The 23,489-nt window shown below is 40.3% G+C and overlaps 1 protein-coding gene across 2 annotated transcripts in view; it reads left to right on the top strand.

Annotated features, from left to right (window-relative positions):
* The first annotated feature begins 911 nt into the window (after window positions 1–911).
* Window positions 912–23,489, top strand: part of lrguk (leucine-rich repeats and guanylate kinase domain containing) — a 28,497-nt gene continuing 5,919 nt past the window's right edge. The window contains exons 1-17 of one of the 2 annotated variants that reach the window (XM_088347940.1): window positions 912–1,120; window positions 3,386–3,487; window positions 3,563–3,644; window positions 5,338–5,438; window positions 5,635–5,716; window positions 5,793–5,917; window positions 8,935–9,078; window positions 9,167–9,247; window positions 9,330–9,416; window positions 9,812–9,918; window positions 11,869–11,988; window positions 14,632–14,728; window positions 15,170–15,283; window positions 16,963–17,164; window positions 19,601–19,675; window positions 21,701–21,846; window positions 21,973–22,061. In XM_088347940.1, the coding sequence (XP_088204066.1) occupies window positions 1,109–1,120; window positions 3,386–3,487; window positions 3,563–3,644; window positions 5,338–5,438; window positions 5,635–5,716; window positions 5,793–5,917; window positions 8,935–9,078; window positions 9,167–9,247; window positions 9,330–9,416; window positions 9,812–9,918; window positions 11,869–11,988; window positions 14,632–14,728; window positions 15,170–15,283; window positions 16,963–17,164; window positions 19,601–19,675; window positions 21,701–21,846; window positions 21,973–22,061 (1,766 nt within the window). In that variant the 5' untranslated portion in view covers window positions 912–1,108. The remainder of the gene's footprint in view (window positions 1,121–3,385; window positions 3,488–3,562; window positions 3,645–5,337; window positions 5,439–5,634; window positions 5,717–5,792; window positions 5,918–8,934; window positions 9,079–9,166; window positions 9,248–9,329; window positions 9,417–9,811; window positions 9,919–11,868; window positions 11,989–14,631; window positions 14,729–15,169; window positions 15,284–16,962; window positions 17,165–19,600; window positions 19,676–21,700; window positions 21,847–21,972; window positions 22,062–23,489) is intronic. The other variant, XM_088347941.1, reaches the window with a different exon arrangement.

The following is a 23,489-nucleotide window of genomic DNA, read 5'->3' as shown; positions in this document are numbered from 1 at the left end:
GCGAGAAAAGAGAATTGTCAAAAGACAGAAAAAAACAAAACTTAAAAACAGAAAAGCGAAGAAAGAATGAGAAATGCGGGGAAAGCAAAAGGAGAAAACTCAAGTAAAAGAAGAAAATCAAAGAACAAAATATTAAAAACAGAATGAAAGGAAAGAGAAAATAGAAAACAAGGGAAACATGTAAAATAAAAAGGAAAAGGGAAAAAGAAAGAAAGAAAAGAGACACCTACTGGTATTTCAAATTGCACATACAAATCAAAGATCATTTATGTTTGCTTATTATGCAAATCAATATATATATATATATATATATATATATATATCATCTCATCTCATTAGCCGTACCGCTTATCCTCATTAGGGTCGAGGGGGGGCTGGAGCCCATCCCAGCCATCTCCAGGCAGTGGGCAGGGGACACCCTGAACTGGTTGCCAGCCAATCGCAGGGCACACGGGGACAGACAACTCACTCGCTCTATACATATATATATATATATATATATTTTCATAAGTGAGGTTATTTTTAACCAACACGAGGCTCTAAATAATACCCACTGTCCCTTTAAGGAGGTTGTTTTAGAATTTGCACCATTACAATAAGATGTTTCAAACACTCCTGCTCATTATATACTGTAATCACATTCATTTCCCGACTATCAAAATGCAAATTGTATAAATCCAGATGCATCACATCGATTGCTTTATCTTATTGGTTTGTCTGTGTATACAATTATTAAACATCAGAATGTCTTTTTTTTTTTTTCATTTTCCCTCTTTTTGCCTATTTTTACTGTTACTCTCACTACATTCTATTTCACCATTTTTTAGGAAAACTACGCTACCCATAATGCTCTTCACTCGCGCTTTCGCGTTGCTAGGCAATGCAAGTCGTGTTTGTGTTGTTAGCCATACAGCTGAATTGAATTACGTCTTAACAATGGCGTCCGTATTTGTCATTTTTGGTGTCATTTTTTGAAGATTTCGTCATTGAAAAGATGTCATAACCCACCAATGATTAAGCTGAGCGGGTTGAAAAGAAGCAACTTTTCGTCATTTTATTTATGTCATAGCGGACCAATAGTTGAGAAGAGACGACCAGGGGTGTGAAGATGGCGGAAAGGGTAAGTGCCCCTATTACTTGAAAGTTTCATGTTCTACTCCACGGGTGGGACACTATTTGGAGTAGGGGGCCGCATGTGACATGTTATGCTTCTTTTTAAATATATTAGTTTCGTCAAATTGGTTTTGAAACTACAACAATTAGAGCAAAATAGTATACAGACGCTGCCCAACTTACGAACGAGATTCTTCTTAAGTTGAATTTGTTCGTAAATTGCTCCAGCGCTATATTTTGTATGTTTAAGGCTTGTATAAGTAACCTGTATTGCTTTGTGCTAAAAAAAATACACATTTTATGAAATAATATGCTCTAGAAAGGAGGCCGCATGTTACATGTTATATAGATTAGTTTCATTAAATTGCTTTTGAAACAATTAGAGCAACAGTAATTTAGGTCCCTGTTTTAATGACTTCATTTGTTATTTAGTTTTCAAGTAGGTGTTATTTAGGTTTTTTTAAATATTAAGTCGTTTTATTAAAAACCTGTATGTTTTTTTGTTTGTTGTTACTGTAGTTATATTTTTGTGCTATTTTTGTTGTATTTCTGAAGTAATTTTATGCAGTATTCCCCTTGTAGTATTTTTTTAAGTATTTCTTTAGTACTTTTGTTATATTTTGAAAGTAGATTTTTGTTGTTGTATATCTATAGTATTTTCATAGCATTTTTGTATCATCATAGTAGTTTTATGATTATAGTAGTTTTGCAGTATCATTGTAGTCTTATATTTTTAGTATTTTTGTACTACTTCTGTTGTATTTTGTAGTATTTCCATTAAAGAATGTTTGTTGTGTATCTCTAGTATTTCTATAGTATTTTTGTAGTACAGTGGTACTGTAGCTTATTTTTGTAGCATTTTTGTGATATTATCATAGAGAATTTTTGTAGTATTGCTATTGGTGTTATTACCAGTATTTCTGTTATAAACATCTTGTAGTAGTATATTTGTAGTAATATTTCTCTAGTAGTTTATTATATTAAAGTATTATGTATTTTTTTAGGATTTCAGTAGAAGTATAATTGATGTATTTCCAAAGCAGTATTTTAATAGTATTTCTGTAGAATTGATATAGTAGTATTTTTGGAATAAATAATTCTCTAGTAGTATTTTGTAATATGGTATTACTGTAGTAACATTTTTTGTAATTCTATACTTTTTTTTAATTGTCAGAATGAAAGCAAAATAATATATGAGGTCCCTGTTTTTAAGCACTATATTCAATATTTAGTTTTGTAGTTATTGTGTAGTACTTTTGATGTATTTCTGTAAAAGGGTTTTTGAGGGGGACACACAAAGTGACTTGCATGGACCTACTCTGAAAATAATTCACCCGTGTTGGTTCATTGTTATTTTCTAGTTAAATGGATTTTTTGTTGGTTGACTGAGTCTATTCCACACTAGTTTTAACAAGTAACCTGGTGATAACATAGTAATTACATGATAAGTTGTTATTTTAGAAATTAAAATAAATGAATTCCAGTTTATGGGATTCATAGACAAAAAAAACATCTATTAAAGTATTGCTGAATTTATTTAAGCAATTAATTAAGGTTGTAGAATGATAATTTATTCATGTTTTAAAAAAAAAATGTATTCAACTTTTTATTCATTTATTTTACAGAAACTACGATATTTTTTAGCTAGCTTTCTGGCTACATTTTTAGCTTTGTAGCTAGCCATCTTTCTAATTTTTTAACAAGCTATCTTGCTAGATATTTTCTTGCTATATATCAAGCTACATTCCGGCCTCTATATATCAAGCTACATTCTGGCCTCCTTTCTAGCTAACTAGCTTTGTTTTTCGCTTTCTATGTGGCTATATACATAGCTTTTATTCTTTTTGCTACCTATCCAGCTCCCTTTTTGCAGGACATGCGGCTCTCTAGGACCAGAATGTTCACCCTTGTTCTTTATTGTATCACAAGGGAGTAGAGGTAAGATCAGGCCTCGACTCGTCCTGAACCAGCCCAAGCCGGGCCAATTAACTTCACTTGAGGCCAAATCCAAATTTTCATACTTTATTTGTGAGGACTCGGGAGAAGGAAGGATGGGCCCTACACAAGAGAAATAAAAATTAGAACAAATGACGGGTAGATAATTAAAAAAAAAAATTCAGAGCGAGAAGTCAGAACCAAACCCAAACGTAATGATTGACATTCTAGGCCGAACCCCAATTTGAGGATGGACTCGGGCTTAAGATCTTACCTCTACAAGGATGGGACTTCACTGGTATGATGGTACAAAATTCCCTATAACATCTGCTTGAAGGACTGGGTTGTTCTGGGTGCTGGGTTGGTGTCCAGTTGTGTGGCCCGCCTTGGACGCTTTGACACTGGACTTCAGCATCCATACTACCACGTGGCTCTTCCTGTAAGATGCATGCTTTTGTTTTTACAGCTCCGAGCTGAAAACGGTCACGGGAGTTTTCACCTTTTTGTTCACTAGGGCCGCAAGCTGAGAGACATTTCTGTGTTGTGCAATTACGTTCACCTGCAAAAGCTGGAGCTTTCTAACAACAGAATTACAGGTAGAAACATATCTGACTCACACTTCGTCAAACTCATGGCCCGCTGGCCAAATGTGGCCCGCCATATACGTTTATGTGGCGTCTGCGAACCTCAGTGAATACTAGGCAAGCTTTTTCGACCTTGACTCCCACCTGTTTTTGCTACCGTCTGTCTCCGGCTACGACCCGTTTTGATCCTGACCACGTCTGCTCTCCCGTCCTGACTTACGACCCATTTCTGACCCCGACCACGTTTTTGCTCTCCTGTCCCGGTTATCGACCTGTTTTTCCGTCCTTGACACCGCCATCGCCCGCTACGGAAGATCCACTTCCGTGTTTGGATCGCAATCCGAGTACGAGAGCAAATAGCTTCCCGAGCCTAGGGAACACCGGATCGTGGGCGCAGCCCTTCCTCTTTCCTTTAATAAAACTTGTGAAAAACGTAACGCAATTGGGTCCTGTTTCCGTTCTGGTCCTGACAGTATCTCAAGAAAATTCTCCCAATACGAAATAACAAACAATCAATTCATTTGTTCTTGGTCTCTCAAAAGCATTCAGGTTAACCCTAAATAGCTATAAAACAAGATTTTCCTGATCTCTAATAACACATTCATATGGTAATTGAGCATAAGAATACAGTAATAATATGAATACGATGATGATAAAATCGCTCTGGGATTTTCTCTCGTATGTCGGGCAAAAATTTTCATAAAAGACATCTCGAATCTCTAATTTCTCGTAGGTCGAAAAGCTTGTAAGTTGGCGTATCATTGCCACAATTTGATAACATATTACCATAATACCATATTTATTTGTTAATAACCACACTCGTGTGTAATGTGCACCCCTAATTTTTCATTAAAAATCAGTATAAACTGGTTTTACCTTCTCTCAGCTTAGACTTAAAATTGTAAGTGACAAATATTGTTGAACACGTGAGGCCATGCTTACAATAATTTATTGACAACGTAAACTGAACACAATACCAACATGAAATTTACAATATATTCAAAAATTCAAAGTACGAATCAAATTCATTTACACCAAAGAGTTTTCGTGCTTCTAGTGTTTATTTATATCTTTCAGGACGACTTTCTGTTTTTCCTCATTTGTCTCTGGTACCGTGAATAAAAATAGTGTGATAAGGAGAATCTAAAGAGAATGCCTTTTTGCGTGTCATTTGTAATATAGGTGGTCAAGTGGCTAGGATTCGGCACTCTCAGCATCGCAGCCATTGTTTGATTCCCAATATTTTGCATTTGTGGTCGGCGATATTTTGAGGAGGGCGGCGCGGTGGTTAGCGCGTCTGCAGCACAGTTCTGAGGTTGTGAGATCGAACCTCCTGTGTGGAGTTTGCATGTTCTCCCCGTGCTTGCGTGGGTTTTCTCCGGGCACTCCGGTTTTCTCCCACATTCCAAAGACGTGCATGTTAGGTTAATTGGCCGGTCTAAATTGTCCCTAGGAGTGAATGAGCGAGTGAGTTGTCTGTCCCTGTGTGCTCTGCAACTGGCTGGCAACCAGTTCAGGGTGTCCCCTGTCCACTGCCCGAAGACAGCTAGGATGGGCTCCAGCACCCCTGCGACCCTACTGAGGATAAGCGGTGCAAATAATGGATGGATGGATGGATATTTTGAGGACAGCCACGAAAATGAGTTTGATACCTTGGCCTAAATATTATTGGTTTTAGTTATGCATATGTTTATATTCTGTCTAGATCTCTCCTGCGTGAGCCACATGCCCTTTCTCGTCGTCCTGGATGTCTCTCACAATGATATCTCCGATTTCTTCGGCTTTGAGCCCCCAAAGAACCTGAAGGTATAGCCAGCAGGACCTTGAGCTGACAGCAGAAGACAAACTTTGACCGGTGGTTGCCTTATTCCCCAAGACGGGCCCACATGCCATCTGCCATCACTCCAAACATGCTTAAAAGGCTTTACACGCCCTTGAATGTTCAACTAATTGAATATCCTGGTGGAATTAGTCGATCCTTTGCCTGCTGTTTCTTTTGCAGGAGGTCAACTTCTCCCACAACATTTTAACACAAATGAAGGACATGTCTGGCTACGAGGCACTCGTCAAACTAGATCTGGACCGTATCCTTTATATTATGCAAAATAAGATGTATGCATCATCATTCCTCTCACGGCGCCCTTGACTACAACATTTAAGACAACCGCCTGAAGCAGATCCACGGTTTGGAGACGTGCGTAAACCTTACCCATCTCAGTGTGGCGCATAATAGCGTTGTCAGCATCTGTAGTCTGGACAACGCGCCACTTAAGGAGCTTAACTTGGTCAGTGAAGATCAAGATGTGCCTCAAAGTTTAAATTATATTCCCTGAGAATCAATATACCATATTTTCTGCACTTATCACGGTTGCCATGGCGCCAGCTGCGGCTTGTCGACAGATTGGCTTCCCTTCTATTTAAATTCAGTGCTCTCAGTCACCCTTTATCAGTCCGTCAATGAACCTCTGCACCTACAAGACGTGGGTTTTGACTCTGTCCGGTTTCCTGCTGGTTTCCTGTCCGTTATTGTTCCATAGTTTTTGTCCTGTTCAATATCGATCTTTTGTTCCTGTCAATTTTTGTCCGGGTTATTATTCTCTCCAGTTTTCGTTCACGTCTAGTTTGTCCTGTTTAATTTCAATACCCAGTTTTGATATCAATCCTGTCTGTCCCTTCCTTTCCGGTATTGACCTCATGCTCGTGCAATTGGTATTGATCTCGTCGGCCGCTGGCTTCCTATCATTCCACGCCAGACTGCCGCCTTACGTCTTCCTCCCAACGATCGCGGAATCACTGGCGTTTGGGTTAACGTGCATGACGGCTTCATTTCCGGTAAAATAAAAGTTTGTGTGAGAAACGTCACACTTTTGGGTTTTCCTCTTGTTCCGGTTCATGACCGCACTATACTGTGCACCGGTTAAAGGGCGCACCCCCCTAAAATAGTCTTATGTAATATATTTTTCATACATACGGCGCACTAGACTAAATGTGCATGAAATTAAACTACAGTAAGAGCTTGGGTTTCATAAAAAATATACAAATAAATTTAAATTCAAATAAGTTGGTTCATAGAACATAAATTAACATAATGACATCTTGGTGTCACTACTAAATTTCCGTTTTTTAAGGACACCTTAAATGAAGCACCCCACCTTTAATGGATACAAGGCCAACTCTGATTATTTAACTAACAACCACACCAAATTCTGAAATAAAACCCAGCGGTTGAAATGAGTTTCCTCTGCAGAGGGACTCAGTGTAGAGCCGCTGCCCCTCTGAGTTGAGAGGAGCCTGCTGAAGTGGCTCAGGCATCTGATAAGGAAGCCTCCCTCTGGAACATGTCCCACCGGCAGGAGGCCCCAAAGACGGCCCAGGACACGCTGGAGAGACTATGTCTCTAGGCTAACCTGGAAATCCCTCGGAATCATGTCGGATGAGGTGGCTTGGGTGCAGTCCCTGCGATGCCACCCCAGAAATGAGAAAGATGATAGACGGATGGATGGAATAGTAAAACCCAAATTACTTCGTTAGTTTTGTTTAGAATTTTACAAAAATTATATATTCCAAATTTACTTTTAATGGTCTAATAAGTTGATCTTCATCTAAGAAGTCTTAAAAACGGTATCATTTTAGGTACAAAATTAAAATTTGGTTTGTAAAGCCTTGATTTTTTTTATGTTAATAACTTGAAAAGCATACAAGCAGAGGTAAGAACTTTTGGCCCAAGCCCTACCCCAGCCTAAACTATTAATCATTACGTTTGGGTCGACCAAACTTTGCGCCTGCTGCTTTTTCATCATCCACCCGTCATTGTTCTTCTTTGTCTCTCTACTTTTCTCCCTCTTAAAGTGCCGCGCTAGAATTCTTAAGTATGTACCGCTTCTGTAGTTTATGGCGTCAAAATTAACCTGTCAAAATAAAAAGTAACAGACAGCGTTAAAATGTTCCTATGACACTAATAAATGTAATGAAACCTCTGCACACACAGAAATATAATAATAAGATATTAACGTTCAGTTTTTTTTTTTTTTTTTTTTTTAATTAAGATTTTGTTGCAAAAGACAGACTTTAATTTGCTATCACAAATCACCTCGCCTGAGTCCTCACAGATAAAATAGGGCATTTTGGGTTTGCTTCAGGCTCTGTCCTGCAAATCAAGTTAATTGGTCAAACTCGGGTTGAGTTGGGCTCCAATACCTACGGGCCTGGGTCAGGTCGGGCTGGATCTTACCTCCGGCTCAAAGTCCGACAGGAGTATTTCAAGTAACCTGAACTAATTAACACAAATTTAAGTAACCTCTCTTTTTTTATATTTCTCTGGATTTATTTCACCTTGTACATTAACTGAAACCTTTTCCACAAACACCTTTCTTCATTTTGAATCCTACCATTTGTCCTTTACTGCTGCAGTGGCTCACGAGTTGTAGTTCTGGCTAGCCCTGTCATGATTACTGATGTAACTCAGCTGTGCCCGCTCATTTGGCGCCAACCGCCGCGGGTTCTGATTGGCTCCCTGTCACTATTTGAACTCAGTCCTGTCAGTCCCCTGTTGTCAGTCCGTCTGCGAACCCCAGTGTATGCTAGGCAAGCCTTTTTCAACCCTGACTCACACTTGTCCCGTTTTTGCTCCCGTCTGTCTCCGGCTACGACCTGTTTTGCTCCTGACCACGTCTGTTCTCCCATCCCGGCTTACGACCTCTTTTTGTCCCCGACTACGTCTACTCTCCCGTTCTGGCTTACGACTCAGTTCTGACCCCGACCACGCCTTGCTGTTCTAGTCCCGGCTACCGACCAGTTTTTCCGTCCCCGACACCGCCATTGCTCGCTACGGAAGATCCACTTCCATGTTTGGATCACAATCAGAGTACGAGAGCGACTTGCTTCCCGCCTCCAGCGAACACCTTCCTCTTTCCTTCAATAAAACCTGTGGTCAACATTACGCAATTGGATCCTGTTTCCGTTCTGGTCCTGACAAGCCCATTCTACACCTGACCCTCACCCTTTCTAGTTTACAGCCAAATGTGTCCCCTCCCTCTTCCAACATGCAGAGAGCAAGCCCTCTGCCAACCCTCAAGCTCAACCGGTGCTTGCCAAACAGCCAGATAATGACTTTAGTCAAAGCATGTCAACAAACAAGCAGCACCTGTAAAGCTTTGGCTTTGTGTAGAACGAGCGCTTGCCAAATGTTGGCCTGCCTCATCTGTCAGAGTTTGGGTTGCTACCAACCCTGTGGAGTGAGCAGGCCTGACTGCTGATTTAAAGCGGATCACCGCGTACATGAAATGTCATTTTCTGTGTGCAGAGGGGAAACCAGTTAAAAAGCACAGAAGGTCTGGAGAACCTGAAAAAACTGCAGACTCTTGATCTCTCCATGAACCGCATCAGCAGTCTCGCTGGCCTCAACAACCTCCACATGTTATGTACCATCAATTTGGAAAGAAATCAGGTGATCATGTGCTGCCAGAAAGGAAGCGCCCATTGGCCTCTTTAACTTTTTGATGTTTTTTTTCCATTTGTCTGTTTATCAAACATAGATTTCTGAAATTGAAGAATGTAAGCACATTCACAATCTTCTTCTGCTCAGGGAAGTCAATCTTTTGGGCAACCCTGTGCAGGTAATATCAACACGAAGAATGTAATTGAATACAAACATGCTTTTGCAAAAAATTACCTAACAAGTGTGACATGTTATGTTAGGAGCACATGGAGTACAGGCTATCAGTGGTATTCCTCCTTCAACATCTGACCATGTTGGACCAAGAAAAGGTTACTGTTGAGGAGAAGGTTTGTCATAAACATGACAATGTTTATGCTTAACATGGCGGCGCGCATGGATGCTGCGGCTAGTTCCTCTCCAGCTAATCTTCTTTTTATTACCGTTCTCTTGTATTTTTTGCTTTCTTTTCTGGACACATGCGTGGCCAATAATACTTATAGTATTAGATGTTTTTTAGGAACTTATTCAATTGGATGGGCGTCTTGAAAAAGGCTGCAATGATGATTTCAGCCGAAAGATGGTGTCAGCAAGAAAAACATTTTAAGATTAAGGATACCGCTTTTAAATATATTGAATCCAATCCAACTGAGTCCTACTGAAATAAACTGTTCCTCTTTCCAAATGAATATCCCTTAATTGTTTTTTGAACCTCCACTACCAACGCTATTTTCATCTCATCCAGGTTTTATCCATCAACAAGTACGACCCTCCCATGGAGGTGGTGGCGGCCAGGGACCACATGACGCATGTGATGTATCATCTCATGCAACCTCAGCACCTCTATGACACGTCGGTTTCCTCATCATTTTTGCCTCGTACAGAACTCATTACAGTGGTACCTCTTCATAAGAGCTAAATTTGTTGGATTCTTCTTTATAGATTGAATTTCCCGTGTAACAAGTGAATTTTCCCCATATGAAATAATTGGAATTGGTCTGCTCCTGTCCTCCCAAAAGCATCGAAGTGAACCCTAAAAAGTTATAAGATTCATCGCCCTAATTACTAAAAAAACATGGAAATAGTAATTAATCATGAAAATACAGTAATAAGATAATGAGATGATATTAACAAACAAGATATGAGTTTGTCACGGTATCCAATTGCCTTCACCTCCCACCCGTTTGGTGCCAGCTGCGGCTCGTTGCCTGATTGGCTTCCCTCCTATTTAAGCTCAGTGCTCTCAATCACTCATTGTCAGTCCGTCAACGAACCTCTGCACCCGCAAAATACGTGTTTTGACTCTGTCGGGTATCTGCTTGTGTATCTTGTCCGGTATCAATCCTGTCTATCTTGTCCTGTTTGATATCTGACTCCAGTCCCCAATGTCTGGTATCGATCCCGTCCGTCTCGTCCTGTCTGATATCTGACTCCAGTATCAGGTATCGATGCTGTCTATCTTGTCCTGTTTGATATCTGACTCCATTCTCCAGTGTCTGGTATCGATTTTGTCTGTCTCGTCCTGTCTGATATCTTGCTACAGTCTCCGGTATCCAGTATCGATTCCCCCTGTCTCATGCTGTCCGATATCTTGCGCCAGTATCCGGTATCGATCCCGTCTGTCTTGTCCTGTCTGATATTTGACTCTAGTATCCGGTATTGATCCTGTCTGTCTCGTCCTGTCTGATATCTGACTCAAGTGTCCAGTATCTGGTATCGATCCTGTATGTCCCGTCTTGTCCGGTATCGACCTGTCTGTCCGGTATCTGCTCGTGTATCTGGTATCGATCTCGTCGGCCTCTGGCTTCCTGTTTTTCCATGCTGCACTTCTGTCTTACTTCTTCCGCTCAGCGATCGCCGAATCACTGGCGTTTTTGTTCACGCGCATGACTGCCCCATTCCCGTAAAATAAAGCTTGTGTGAAAACGTTACGCATCCGGGTCATCGTCCTTGTTCTGGTTCTGACAGTTAATTATGGGCGTGAAGAAGTCACAGAGATAACATACATTTATACGCTTTCTGCGCATTTGATATGTTTTCTGATTATTTACATCAACTTTTATACGGGAACTGTGTTTCTTTTTTAAGACGATCCCCCATTTCAGATCCACCATTCACTAGTAGCAGACGACAACTTCATCGTAGATTTTCGCAGCATTCTGCATATCCTGTCTTACTTTGAGTAGATGCTGCGTTGTGTTTTTTAGCAATTGTAGCAATTGGCAAAAGTTGACCCGTATGAGATCGAAAGATTTGATGACACGTACGCGCTTATTGTACACTTAAATTAAAGTTGCTATGAATTTTAATGAACATGCACACAAAAAATTACAGCGCTATTTTTAGTATAATTTTTTAATGTCTGTTGAAGTTTGGATGCGTATCTGGACTAGCTGATGCTGGCAGTAATGAGCGGTCTCTAGTGGTAGCCTCCGGGACTACACGTTTAGAGGTGCTCGTATAAAGAGGTTCCACTGTTCTTTATTTCATTCTACATCCTTAAGGACTTACTCAATGTCCCTCCATTGCTCATCATGTCTGACATATCTTTACTAAGACCAGCTGCAGTTGTTTTTCCATGCCGTTTTCACTTATAAGCAATGTTTGCTCTTATCTCATTAAAAGAATAGAAGAAGAATAGAAGTAAATAAAAGACAAGTTAATGTATAATTACTTTGCAAAAACATACTTTTATTGTTAGATTGTAAGGAAAAGAACGATATTTTCTCTGTTTATTGTGTGTGTGTATTTTATCCTTTTAGCTTTTATTCAAACACTAATTTTATGTGTTTGTGTGTGCAGCACGCTACCCAGTAATGATGTCCCATATCCAATGCTGGTTCTGACTGGTCCACAAGGCTGCGGGAAACGGGAAATGGCCCACCGCCTTTGTGAGGACTTTGAAGATTACTTCGCCTATGGGTCAGTGACTTTTAGCATATTGTGTGTCATTTTAAGGCTCTCTCAACTATCGAATCTACATTCTGTCTTTGAGTCAATGCTAATGGAACACTGTTGTATTTGACCACTCGATGTCACAGTATTGTGTAATGCAACCAAAAACAACTGTTAAAAGCACAAGGTAGAATGCAAACTGGGGTGGGTGGTTATTTGGATGCCTTAACCACTAGGGTTGTAGGGGCACCACTTTCTGTGGTGTGTCTTGGGAAAACAGCCTGATGGCACCCATCCCTCTCCAGGCAACAAATGTATCCACCCTGTGTCAAACCGAGGACCTTACACGTGTTGAGATAGTGAGCAAACTGCATTATTTTTCTTCTCTGGTTTTGGCCTAGCCTTTCACTAGATTCTTTTGGGAATACTGTTTAATTTACCCTGTTTTTAATATTGGACACCTAAAAAAGAGATTACAAAGGATGGCAGTTCATAATTTAGACCAGGGGTGTCAAACTCATTTTAACCCGAGGGCCACACGATAGAACAAACATTTTCTCAGGGGCCGGACTAGTAGATTAGAGAGTAAGAAAAAAAGAGAAAAAGAAATAAGACAAAGAGAGGTAAGAAAAGTAGAGAGGGTGGGACAAAGAAAGGGAGAAAGAGAGAGCGTGAGAAACAAAAGCGATAAAAAGAGAAGTAGTGAGAGAGGGGGGAAAGAAAGGGAGAGAAAGCAAGAAATCCAATGAGAAATAGAGAATGAGAGAAGGGGAGAAAGGGAAAGCAAGAGAAAGTGAGAAAAGAGAGAGAAAAAAGGAAGAGAGAGCAAAAGAAGGTAAAAAGACAGAGAAAGAGGAACGAAGAGGAAAAGCGAGACAGAGAGAGTGAAAGACAGAGATAGAGAGTGAGAAAATAAAGGAGGAAGAAAGAGAGAGAGAGAGAGAGAGAGAGAGAGAAACAAAAGAGATTAAAAGAGAAATAGTGAGAGAGGGAGGAAGAAAGAGCAAGAAAGAAATCAAAATAGAAAGAGAGAAGTGGAGAAAGAGAAGGGAAAGCAAGAGGGATACAAGGGAGAGCAAAACAAGGTAAAAAGACAGAGAAAAGGAGACAAAGATGAACAAAGAAAGAGAAAAAGAGAGAGAGTGAAAGAGAGAGAGATAGGGAGTGAGGGGAAAAGGAGGAAGAAAGAGAGAGGGAGAGAGAAATAAATACAACACCAGCGTCTTTGTGAGAGGCACCTGGCTTTGGTAACATCTAGTGGACATATTTCAACCTGCAGCTTGTTTTTCTCTTGCGCTTCAATCCCTTATCTGGCCTAATGCCCGCAGGATCCCTTTTGGCAGCCCTGATTCTATTAACCACTGTTGTTTGTTAACTGTAATGCATTATTTACATCATTTTCACTTTTGGTTTTGGACAATCATGTTGGTCTTCTCTGATTTCCACAACCTTTAGGGCAGATCTGTTTGTCACCCAGAATATTTGACAAAAAGAAAGGATTCAGTGCAGGGCTTTTAGAACATTGGAATTTCTTATCTGATGTTTGGGTTCTTTACCCTATTCTTCTTGCAATATCAAAATCCATTGGTGTCTTCTCTACTTTTTTTGAGAGTATACTAAACTATAACTTTATCATGTACCCTTAGCTGCAAGACGGCGGACAATCGGCTCTCTCTAAGTGACCCTGTAAAATAAATACAAATTTATCAAGCTATGTATACTTGGAAAAATGCACGTTTATAATATAAATTATAGATTTGGATGTTTTTTTTAACTACTAAGAGGCATTAAATGATACACGTCTCTTTGATAGTGGATTAAGTCTAAATACAACTGATTCAGAATAAGAAGCTCATGCAGCTGCAAACAGTTCAAGTCAAGAGAGAGTGGTCAAATCTTAACTCACATTCCTTGGGAAAATGGTGTCCTGACACTTAACCTTCTGTCAGTATGGTATTTCTTGTCGTAAATAAGGTGCTTCTGTTACACCAGGTATGTCCAAAGTCCAGCCTGGGGGCCAGACACGGCCCATGATCACATTTTTATTGGCCTGTCATAAAATTTACAACAGTATAACATGAATTTGTACAAAAAAAAAAAATCACCATTTCACCAGATGATGGGTAGTGGTAGTAATAATGTGAAATGAATGCAATTTACCCTTGGCTTTCTGTGAGAATTTTAGCCTATTCCGACATGACAAAAAAAGGAAAGTTGACTGTGAGAGCCGCTTCTTCCAGGAAAAGTAGAAATTGGAGTATTTATTTAACCTGAATCCGAAACAACTGCCGCTGCCTCATTTGCCAAGAGACTGTAGCTGTTTTCAAAGACTAAAATATCAAGAAGCACTGACAGACAAAGCATGTTGACTACAAAAAGCTAAATGGAAATGAACGCTGTGAAAAGGTGAAGCGCTTGGAAGCAGTGCTTTTTCACATGACCCTGTGAATCAAATGAAAATGCTACCAGGTTGCAATGCTGATTGCTAAGCACTACAAACCTTTGACAAAGAGTGGGTTTATTAAAGACTGTTCAATAAATGCCAGGCTGAATAGTCAGCCCTCACATATTTTCAGCTTATCAAATCTGGCCCACTTTCTGAAAATCTTTGACACCCTTGTTTTGCACAATAGGCTCTGAACTTTTTCCCTTTTTTGTCCATTTGGGCAGGGTCAGCCACACCACCAGGGAGCCGTATTTTGGCGAACAGAATGGCAGCGACTACCATTTTGTCAGTGATGAAGAGTTTGAAGTACTAGTGCAAAAAGTGTGTGTGTTTGTAAATTGTATGTGGCTTTTATCGAAGTTGCTTTTAGTATTCATTTTTAACATCATCGGGTTTACATTTTTCCGTTTCGTTTTATTATTAGAAACAATGACTGCTCTTTGAGAAATGGAAGTAGATTTTGACACAGATCAGGTGTTTAAACACCATGCTGATTAGTACTTTAGATAACCCTTTGCAGGATTTATAATTAATGGGCTTAGTACTTATTTTCATCCGTCATGTGATGCCTTGAGCGTGTCAATTAGTTCTTACACTCAATTTATTGACTGCAACTTTGAAGTCTTCCACCCATGCGCCTATGTCTCAGGACATTGTACAACATCAATCAATCTACAACCACTAGTGCATGATAGTTCTCAAAAGCCTACATTGTGTCATGCAAACCTCATATTCCTAACTGGACATTCCACCCTGTTGCAGGGAGCTTTCCTCCAGACAATGCAATATTGCGGCCACAAGTATGGATTGAGCAGGAATGCCATTGAAGAGGTTGCCCGGGAAGGACTGGCATGTTGTGTCCAAATGGAGCTGGAGGTTGGTAAATAACAAAAACTTTCCGATCTCTTCAGCCCTAATGATTTAACTTGGAGATAGACAGACAGGTAGATAGATAGATAGATAGATACTTTCTTCATCCCTGTAGGGAAATTCACACTTCCAGCAGTATCCTTGTGTTGAAAAATAAAATAATAAAATAAAGATATATAATACAAAAATACCCAGTATAACGATTTGCTATAGAGTATTTAAATAGTGCTATGGAAAATACACCCTGTAATAAAAATAGGGTAATATGCAAATGTGGGGGTGGGGTTTAATGTGGGCTTTTACTCCCCTGGGTGGAGTTAAAGAGCCTCGTGGCATGAGAAAGAAATTATCCCTGCCTAATTTGGCATACAGAGGAATAATATCCATTCTCTAAAGTGACAAAAATCCCAAAACTGCTGCATGTTATCAATGTATTCTGTCAATATTTTATGTATTTTTTTTTTGTATTATTGCTATTATTGTGGACTTTTCAGAGGGCTGGACATACAGTTATAATTTGAGTAAATACTCTGGCTGCATTCTTTGAAAGGGGGAGATGCACTCTTTCTAGTGGACAAATATATAATTCAATGTAAAAAAATCCATTGCAGTATTCCCTCGTTTATTGCGGGAAAAGAAGGCCTACATATGGTTAGATGGTTGGTGTGAAACGTGCTCTGAATGTGAGGTTGGTTAATTTAATGGATGCAAAAGTGTGTGCTGGGGATGGATGTGAATGGCAAAGAATAGTTAAGAATGACTGATATCGACGCATATGATGCTGAGGGTGTAAACCAGTGAATGCTGTTGGCCCCTGCTGATTGCAGGACACAGCAACTCACCCCTTGTTGTGCTGTGGGTTTAATGTTCAGTGTCAGGTCGGGAAGAGCGAAGGGGAATGAATGTTTGGTGAGTGTGAGTGTGTTCTTGACTCTAGCCACCTCCAACTAGGGGTAGATGGCTATGGTATATAGATAGATTTTCAAAAAAACAACACGTGTTGTAGAAACCTTTGTATTACTAAAGCAATTAAATACTCTGTTATACAATGAAGCCCAAGAACAAACCATTTTTACTGGGTCAAACTTTTGTTTGACAAATTAAAGTACTGCAAAAATGACTTATTTTTACTTTTTTTCCCCACAAATAACTACCTTACTGTACCGTCAAATAATAAGCACGGAGACTGTTTAGCCAATCAAAATGCAGAAAACCATTCATCTATTATCTGCACTGCTTATCCTCAGTAGGGTCGCGGGGATGCTGGAGCCCATCCCAGCTATCTTTGGGCAGTGCCAGCCAGTCACAGGGCACACAGAGACAGACAACTCACTCGCTCATTCACACTTATGGACAATTTGGACCGGCCAATTAACCTGACGTGCATGTTTTTGAAAACCAGAGTGCCCGGAGGAAACCCACACAGGCACTGTGAGAACATGCAAACTCCACACGGGGAGGCTGCGGTAGCGCAGAAAACCATGCACATTGAAAATCCATGAAGTAGCGGAACCCTGGAAAATAAACTGCGTTATAGTGCGGGATTACTTTACTTCAAATGGTAATTGTAAAATAAAAGTTGCATCTGCGAGATATTTCTGAAGAGCTTTGCCTTTTATAGCGACATTCAATAAAGGTTTATTTATTCGGATTCATAAAATCTGACTGCTCTGTTATATTTACAGGGTGTGTTGAGTCTGAAGAAGAGCATCTTGGAACCCCGCTACGTCCTGCTCATCCCGACAATCGTAGAGAATTACAAGGCGATGCTGAAGTTTCGAAACTTTTACACGGATGATCAAATTGAGGCGGCCGTGTCACGCATCGAAGTGTACGACGCCTTCAACAGAGAGCGCCAAGGTTTCTTCGACAACATCATTCGTTGCGGTATGACCCACACTGCTCAGCTTTCTATGCACTATTAGTGTCAACACTGAAGAGAATCGACCCCTTTCCAGCCTATGTCATCAATCGGATCACCATAGGATGCGTGCGCATTGTTAATCCAAAACAGCAAGAGTAGGAGTTGAGTTTGAATAGAGCGAGGGAAGATGTGTATGTTGAGTTGGATTTTTAGAGTCGCAATTTACAAAAACAACATGCCCAGCTATTGTCTGTACGGGAATAGGATCACATTTGTTTTTTTACCATTCCAAGAGGAAACGAGCGTTTTCAAAATCAAATCAAGTCAAATTTATTTGTATAGCCTTTAATCACAAAATGTGTCAAGGACTGCACGGGCCACAATTGTACCATCCCTTTATCTGAAACCCACCTGCGGACAAGGAAAAACTCAAAACCTCAACATGAGGAAAATAAGAAACTTTGAGAAGAGTCCTCACAAGTGGTAGGATGACAAGGCTGCAATGAATTTTGCATTCGGTAACAATACACAAAACATAGGGAACATCAATAATAAAAACATGGGTAATATTTAAAAAATTTGAAAAAAGTCCATGACGGCAATGACACTCTAAGCCTGTATAATTGTCCAAAAAGTCCAAAATCACTAAAGAGCCTGCAATCCATTAAAAAAAAAAGACTGGACCAAACCCATCATAAGACACCCATCCAGGTGTGCAGAGCCTATTTCATATCTCGTAAGTTATCATGACTATGTGGTTTAGATTAACCCGAATGCAGATTGCCTCAGTAAGTGTAAGACTCCGGAATTGTGTTTACTACGTATTCCCACAATAGACAGTAAGTTTGCCACTACTGGTGCTAGATAATAGAAATTTTATGATAATAATTAAGATTATAAAAATAGTAATATCAATATTTAAATTGTTATTTATGTATATTTTCTATGAAGTCAGTGTCTGAAATGACGTCAGCCCGGACGCCCAGGGCGTGCATCTGGTACGTCGGGCGTACAACTTACAAAATGTCTAAGCCCGGGTGGCCGACAACTTTTTCAAGAAAAAAAAAAAAACAAAATATTTTTTTTCTCAAATCAAACTTTTGCTTTATTCCGATTTTGAAACCTTCGTTCGGTTTGGAAATTTCAGTTTGTTTGGCAATTTGCCTACTTGGCAGCCAATCAGAAGCCTGTATCGAATAACTCCGTACTTTGGACTTTTCCGAGCGTTATAAGGTCGACATTTGCATTTTCCAAAGTAGACGCACAGAGAACACAAGAAAAATGAATACGTGGTTAGGAATCAAGCCAAAACTTCAGCCTCAGAAGAAATATTCAAAAGAGGCTATAAATGTATGACGCTACAAAACGGAAACATACATTAAAAGCATTGTTTAAAGAGGAGTTCACGTGGCTTGTAGCTGACGACGCAACGCAAACATTGCATGAATGATGATGAGTAAATACAGGTACATACTGATGGCAGATGGGAAAACAGCGATATCATATACATGGAATGAATGTTATAAGTAGATTTATAATAAACTTAATTCTAAAGTGTTGTTCTGTTATATATCCTGATTATCAATCCTTAATACTTTTCAACAATGTTTTTTTTTTTTGCGATTAGTCGTCTTATCGTGTTTCAAGTTGGGAAAAAGAGAACTCTGAAAAGTTGTCTGCCCTGGTGTCCGGTAACTTTGTGTCATGAGTTTCAGACACCGATAAAGTATATTGTTATTATAATAATAATAAAAATTATTATTATATGTTATTTACTGTCAAAATAAACTGGTCATCTAAACCACTATTTTCATCCATTTTACTTTCTGTCATAAAAAGGTATTTTACTTGTTACTGACCCGATAAGGACCACCATTGTTAAAGAGGCAAATAATTCAGACACAACAGCTCCACAAAGGGGCTTGCACAACCACCAATCAAAAGAACCGGGGTGTTTTTTTCTGGGTTGACTTTGATAACTGTGCTTATTTGAGATGTTACTATCTAGAATGTTTTTTTGTCAATTAGCTAGTATTAACTGTCGTGAATTCTACCTTTCTGCCTCAGCAATGCGCACACAGCTTGGCTACGTCACACTTGTTTAAACACAGAAAGGGCTCTATAGGGTGTAGATGTGAAAGCAAGAAGGATTTACTCACCTACTCCCATTTTGCCCGTCACTGATAAGGCCTTAGATAAATGAACACGCCTCACTAAAATCCATACAGCACAATTTCCTTCCCATTACCACTTTGTGTTAAGGCAACGCTGTCACGCCAAACAGTTCATCATGCCAGTGCGTTTTAGCTGCTTTCTTAATGAGACCAACATGAGGTGAGGGCAGCACACTCATCACTTTTATGCCCTGCTGACGTTCCCATAGCTTTTGCTACCATTGGCACTCGGCGGAGGGCACAACAGCCGGCTCACCAAGCATATTTTGTGAATCCCTGTTGCAGATTACTGGGAACGAGCCTACCAGATGCTGGAGAGGATTGTTAAGAAGTACCTGTTGCTTGATGACCGGGAAGAAAGTGAGACGAAAAGAAAATTGTCAAAAATACCTCATTTGTGTTTACGCCTGCGTGCTCCTCTTCAGACTAGGTTAATTATGGCAAAACATGTATTATGTACCGTATTTTCCATACTATAAGGCGCACCTAAAAACCTCAAATCGGCCAGAAATTTGAATGTGCGCCTTGTATTATGTACCGTATTTTCCGGACTATAAGGTGCACCTAAAAACCCCAAATCGGCCAGAAATTTGAATGTGCGCCTAGTAACCCAATGTGCAATAGTTACAATATTGTGGGCAAGATTCAAAATGCATACAGTATTTATAAGTGCATGGTACTACACGAGGTTTGACTGTATACTAGTGGATTAGTGGATCCATCCATCTTCGGTGCCACTTATACTGACTAGGGTCGCCGGGGCCCATCCCAACCACGGAACACCCTGAACTGGTTGCCAGCCAGTTGCAGGGCTAGATAATTGTAATCATTGATCAATTCGAAAAACATCACTGACCAAAATCGCAAAACCGTGTATGCAACCAGAATTGAACCTGGGTTGCAGCGGTGAGACACTTAATCACTAGACCACTAGTGATACAGATTACGTATGCAAAGCATTAGGTTTGATCTCTTTGTCATACTATTTATACTCAGGATGCCAGAAACAAATGTTAGAGTATGGAGAAAACAGGTCATTCTGAAAGATATAAATGCAAAGGTGGATAAACCAAAGTGATGTTGCTGTCACGACCAGAACGGAATCAGGACCCAATTGCGTAACGTTTACTTCAAGTTTTATTTAAAGAAAGGGGAAGGGCTGCACCCACGATCCGGTGCTCGCTGGACGCCGGAAGCAAGTTGCTTTCGCAATCGGATTGTGATCCGAATACGGAAGTGCCGATGGTGGTGTCACGGACGGAAAAACAGGTCGATAGCAGGGACAGGAGAGCAAAAACGTGGTCGGGGTCAAAAACGGGTCGTAAGCCGGGATGGGGGAGCAGACAAGGTCGGGATCAAAACAGGTTGTAGCCGGAGACAAACGGGGAAATGAGGAAAGGGCAGGTGGAAAAACGGGTGCAAAAACGGGACAGGCAGGAGTCAGGGTCAAAAAGGCTTGCCTTGTATCAACAGAGGTTCGTAGACAGACTGACAACTGGAGAGTGACAGAACTGGGCTTAAAAAGGGACAGGGAACCAATCAGGTAGCCCACAGCGGCTGACGCCACATGAGCGGGCACAGGTGATCCAAATTAGTCGTCATGGCAGTTGCCCTTTTCCTGGTTTTCTGCATCTATATTTTTCAGGACAACTTTCTGTCACTCTGACATTTGTTTCTGGCACCATGAGTAAAAATAGCCTGATCATGAGAATTCTAATGTCTTTTCAGAATTCATCAGCATCACCATTGGTCTAGTAAGGTTTTTACGCTTTCACTGCGGCAACCTGGGTTCGATTCGCTTTGCACACAATGTTTTGCGATTTACGACTAATCGCTAACACAAATGCTTTTATTACATTATACACGAAAAATTATAGCACCTCTTACTGTACTTTTAATTCCATGCACCTTATGAAAAATATCTGATAAAGGAATTTTAGGGGTCCGCCTTATAGGGCGGACAATCCGGAAATAGTTCATGAATCCTGCTTGATGAACAAAGTGTTTATTCATTTCAAAACTTGGCACCAACCGAAATCATGTATCTCTAAAATCAATGTATATGTTATATATTCCAACAAAAAATTACAATAAAGAAATGATCATCTGCTGTATTTGCTGCACTAAGATTGTTCTCTTAGGAGTACTAGCGGTGTATTCATGAAAATAAACATTCACTTCTTAGGAAATAACAAATGCAATATGCCTTTAAACACCTCCACCCTGTTTTTCCCCAAATTACGGCCTTAAGATTTTGAGAAGCAAGAAAATAAATCAGAGTAACACAATGAATCCGTGTCCAGCTCTACTTTTCGCACTACTCAATAGATGTTGACCTCCCCAACATTGGTTGCCAACGTCCTCCAAAACAGTTTCCTTCTTCAGGTGAGGCCAACAAAGAGAAGCCCCCCGCGGAGCAGAAAAAGTCGGACTCATCCACGCCGTCTTCATCCTTCAACCCCTCCGAGATCCCCTACAGAAACTATTGCACTCAGCCTCAACAGCAGCTCCTCCCCCACAAGACCCCGACTGTGAGTTCCGATGAAAAATTACGCGGCGATGGAGCCTCTTGTCTGTCAATCATCAGCTATGCTGCTTCATTTTTTTATTTATTTACTTTTCTTTTTGGTTGTGTTTTTTTTTTTTACTCTTAACAGGAGCTTGTTTCTATTCGCAAGCGAGAGCTGCCGGTGAGAGAGGCAGTCACTGGGAAGAGTCCGGGGGTCTACAGTTGGCTCATCAAAAGGTTCATTTTGAAGCAGCACTTGACTGTGCTCTCTCTCTCTCTCACTTGTGCTTAATTCTGAGTGGAGAACCTCTCCTCTCCTTAGCGAGCGGGACCTAATTGGCTTGATTGACCCACTTGTCTTAACTGCTATTTGATGGTTTGTTTGGACTTTGTTTGACCTTGAGGGTAAAGTGGCCCACTGCTAAAACCAGCACTCAGGCTTGTTTCAGAGACTTGCCCTACTAAAAGAACACATGTATCAGGCAAACATTATATGTGTGTGAGAGGCATTTTGAGAAGTAAACACACTTCTCACATCTAACATCATGGGATCAAGAGGTCGTGGGTTCGAATCCCGGCTGCTTTGTGTTATGTCTAAGTGTCCTTGGGCAGGACACTGAATCCCTAATGCCCCCAATAAGCAGGTTGGTGCCTTGCATGGCTGCACGGCCGCTATTGGCGTGTGAGTGTGTGTGAATGAGTAAGTGTGAAGTACATTGTAAAGCGCTTTGGGAGGTCTTCAGTGACTTGAAAAGCACTATATAAATGCAGACCATTTACTTTAGAGTCAAACCCATGCACAAACAATAATATACTCTCACACACTACTATACTTTCTTACACATACTGTAATACTATAAGTAAGATTTTTTTTTTCTCAAACTGCCTCTCATACACCTCCTACTCTTAATAGAGTGGTGACTTTTAATGCTAGTTAATGCAAATTATCTTTAGGAGACAGTGCGCATTATTTAGCGCCTCAAAGTGGTAAAAAAAATATAAAGACTTAAATAATAAGCAAAACTTTATGAGCTATCATCCAAACTGTATTTTAACATTTGTGTCAGGACCAGAACGGAAACAGGACCCAATTGCGTTACGTTTCTCACAAGTTTTATTAAAGGAAAGAGTAAGGGCTGCGCCAACGATCCGGCGTTCGCTGGGCACGGGGAGCAAGTCGCTCTCGTACTCGGATTGTGATCCGAACACGGAAGTGGATCTTCCGTAGCGAGCGATGGCGGTGTCAAGGATGGAAAAACGGTTCGATAGCCGGGAGAGAAGAGCAAAAACGTGGGCGGGGTCAGAAACGGGTCGTAAGCCAAAAGGCTTGGCAAAAAAAGATAAGAAAAAATGGCGTGGTTCGGCCGCTTTGAGTCCCTGTAGTTTGGATTTCTCTTTGTGCTTTATAGTTCTCAATAATGTTTGCACAACACAATACAGTGACATCTGGTGGTCAAATAATACAAACAGTCCCTTCAATGTGTTTCAACACCATGAAACAATTAGTGGGTTAGTCAGGTTTTAAGGATATTCTGGTCCAACTTGATCATTCCTAATTTTGAGTCCAGCCTTAATTCCAAAAACCCACTTCATATCAGCACATACTATGATTAGAAATATGATTTCATTGTTAATTTCTTATAACTAATAGTTTTAAAATTGTTC

Source organism: Urocampus carinirostris, chromosome 11, assembly GCF_059441175.1.
Source record: "Urocampus carinirostris isolate Australia breed hairy pipefish chromosome 11, RoL_Ucar_1.0, whole genome shotgun sequence".
In the NCBI taxonomy this organism is placed as follows: Eukaryota; Metazoa; Chordata; class Actinopteri; order Syngnathiformes; family Syngnathidae; genus Urocampus; species Urocampus carinirostris.
Note: the sequence above shows the minus strand (reverse complement) of the source record. Positions and strands in the feature narration are given on the sequence as shown.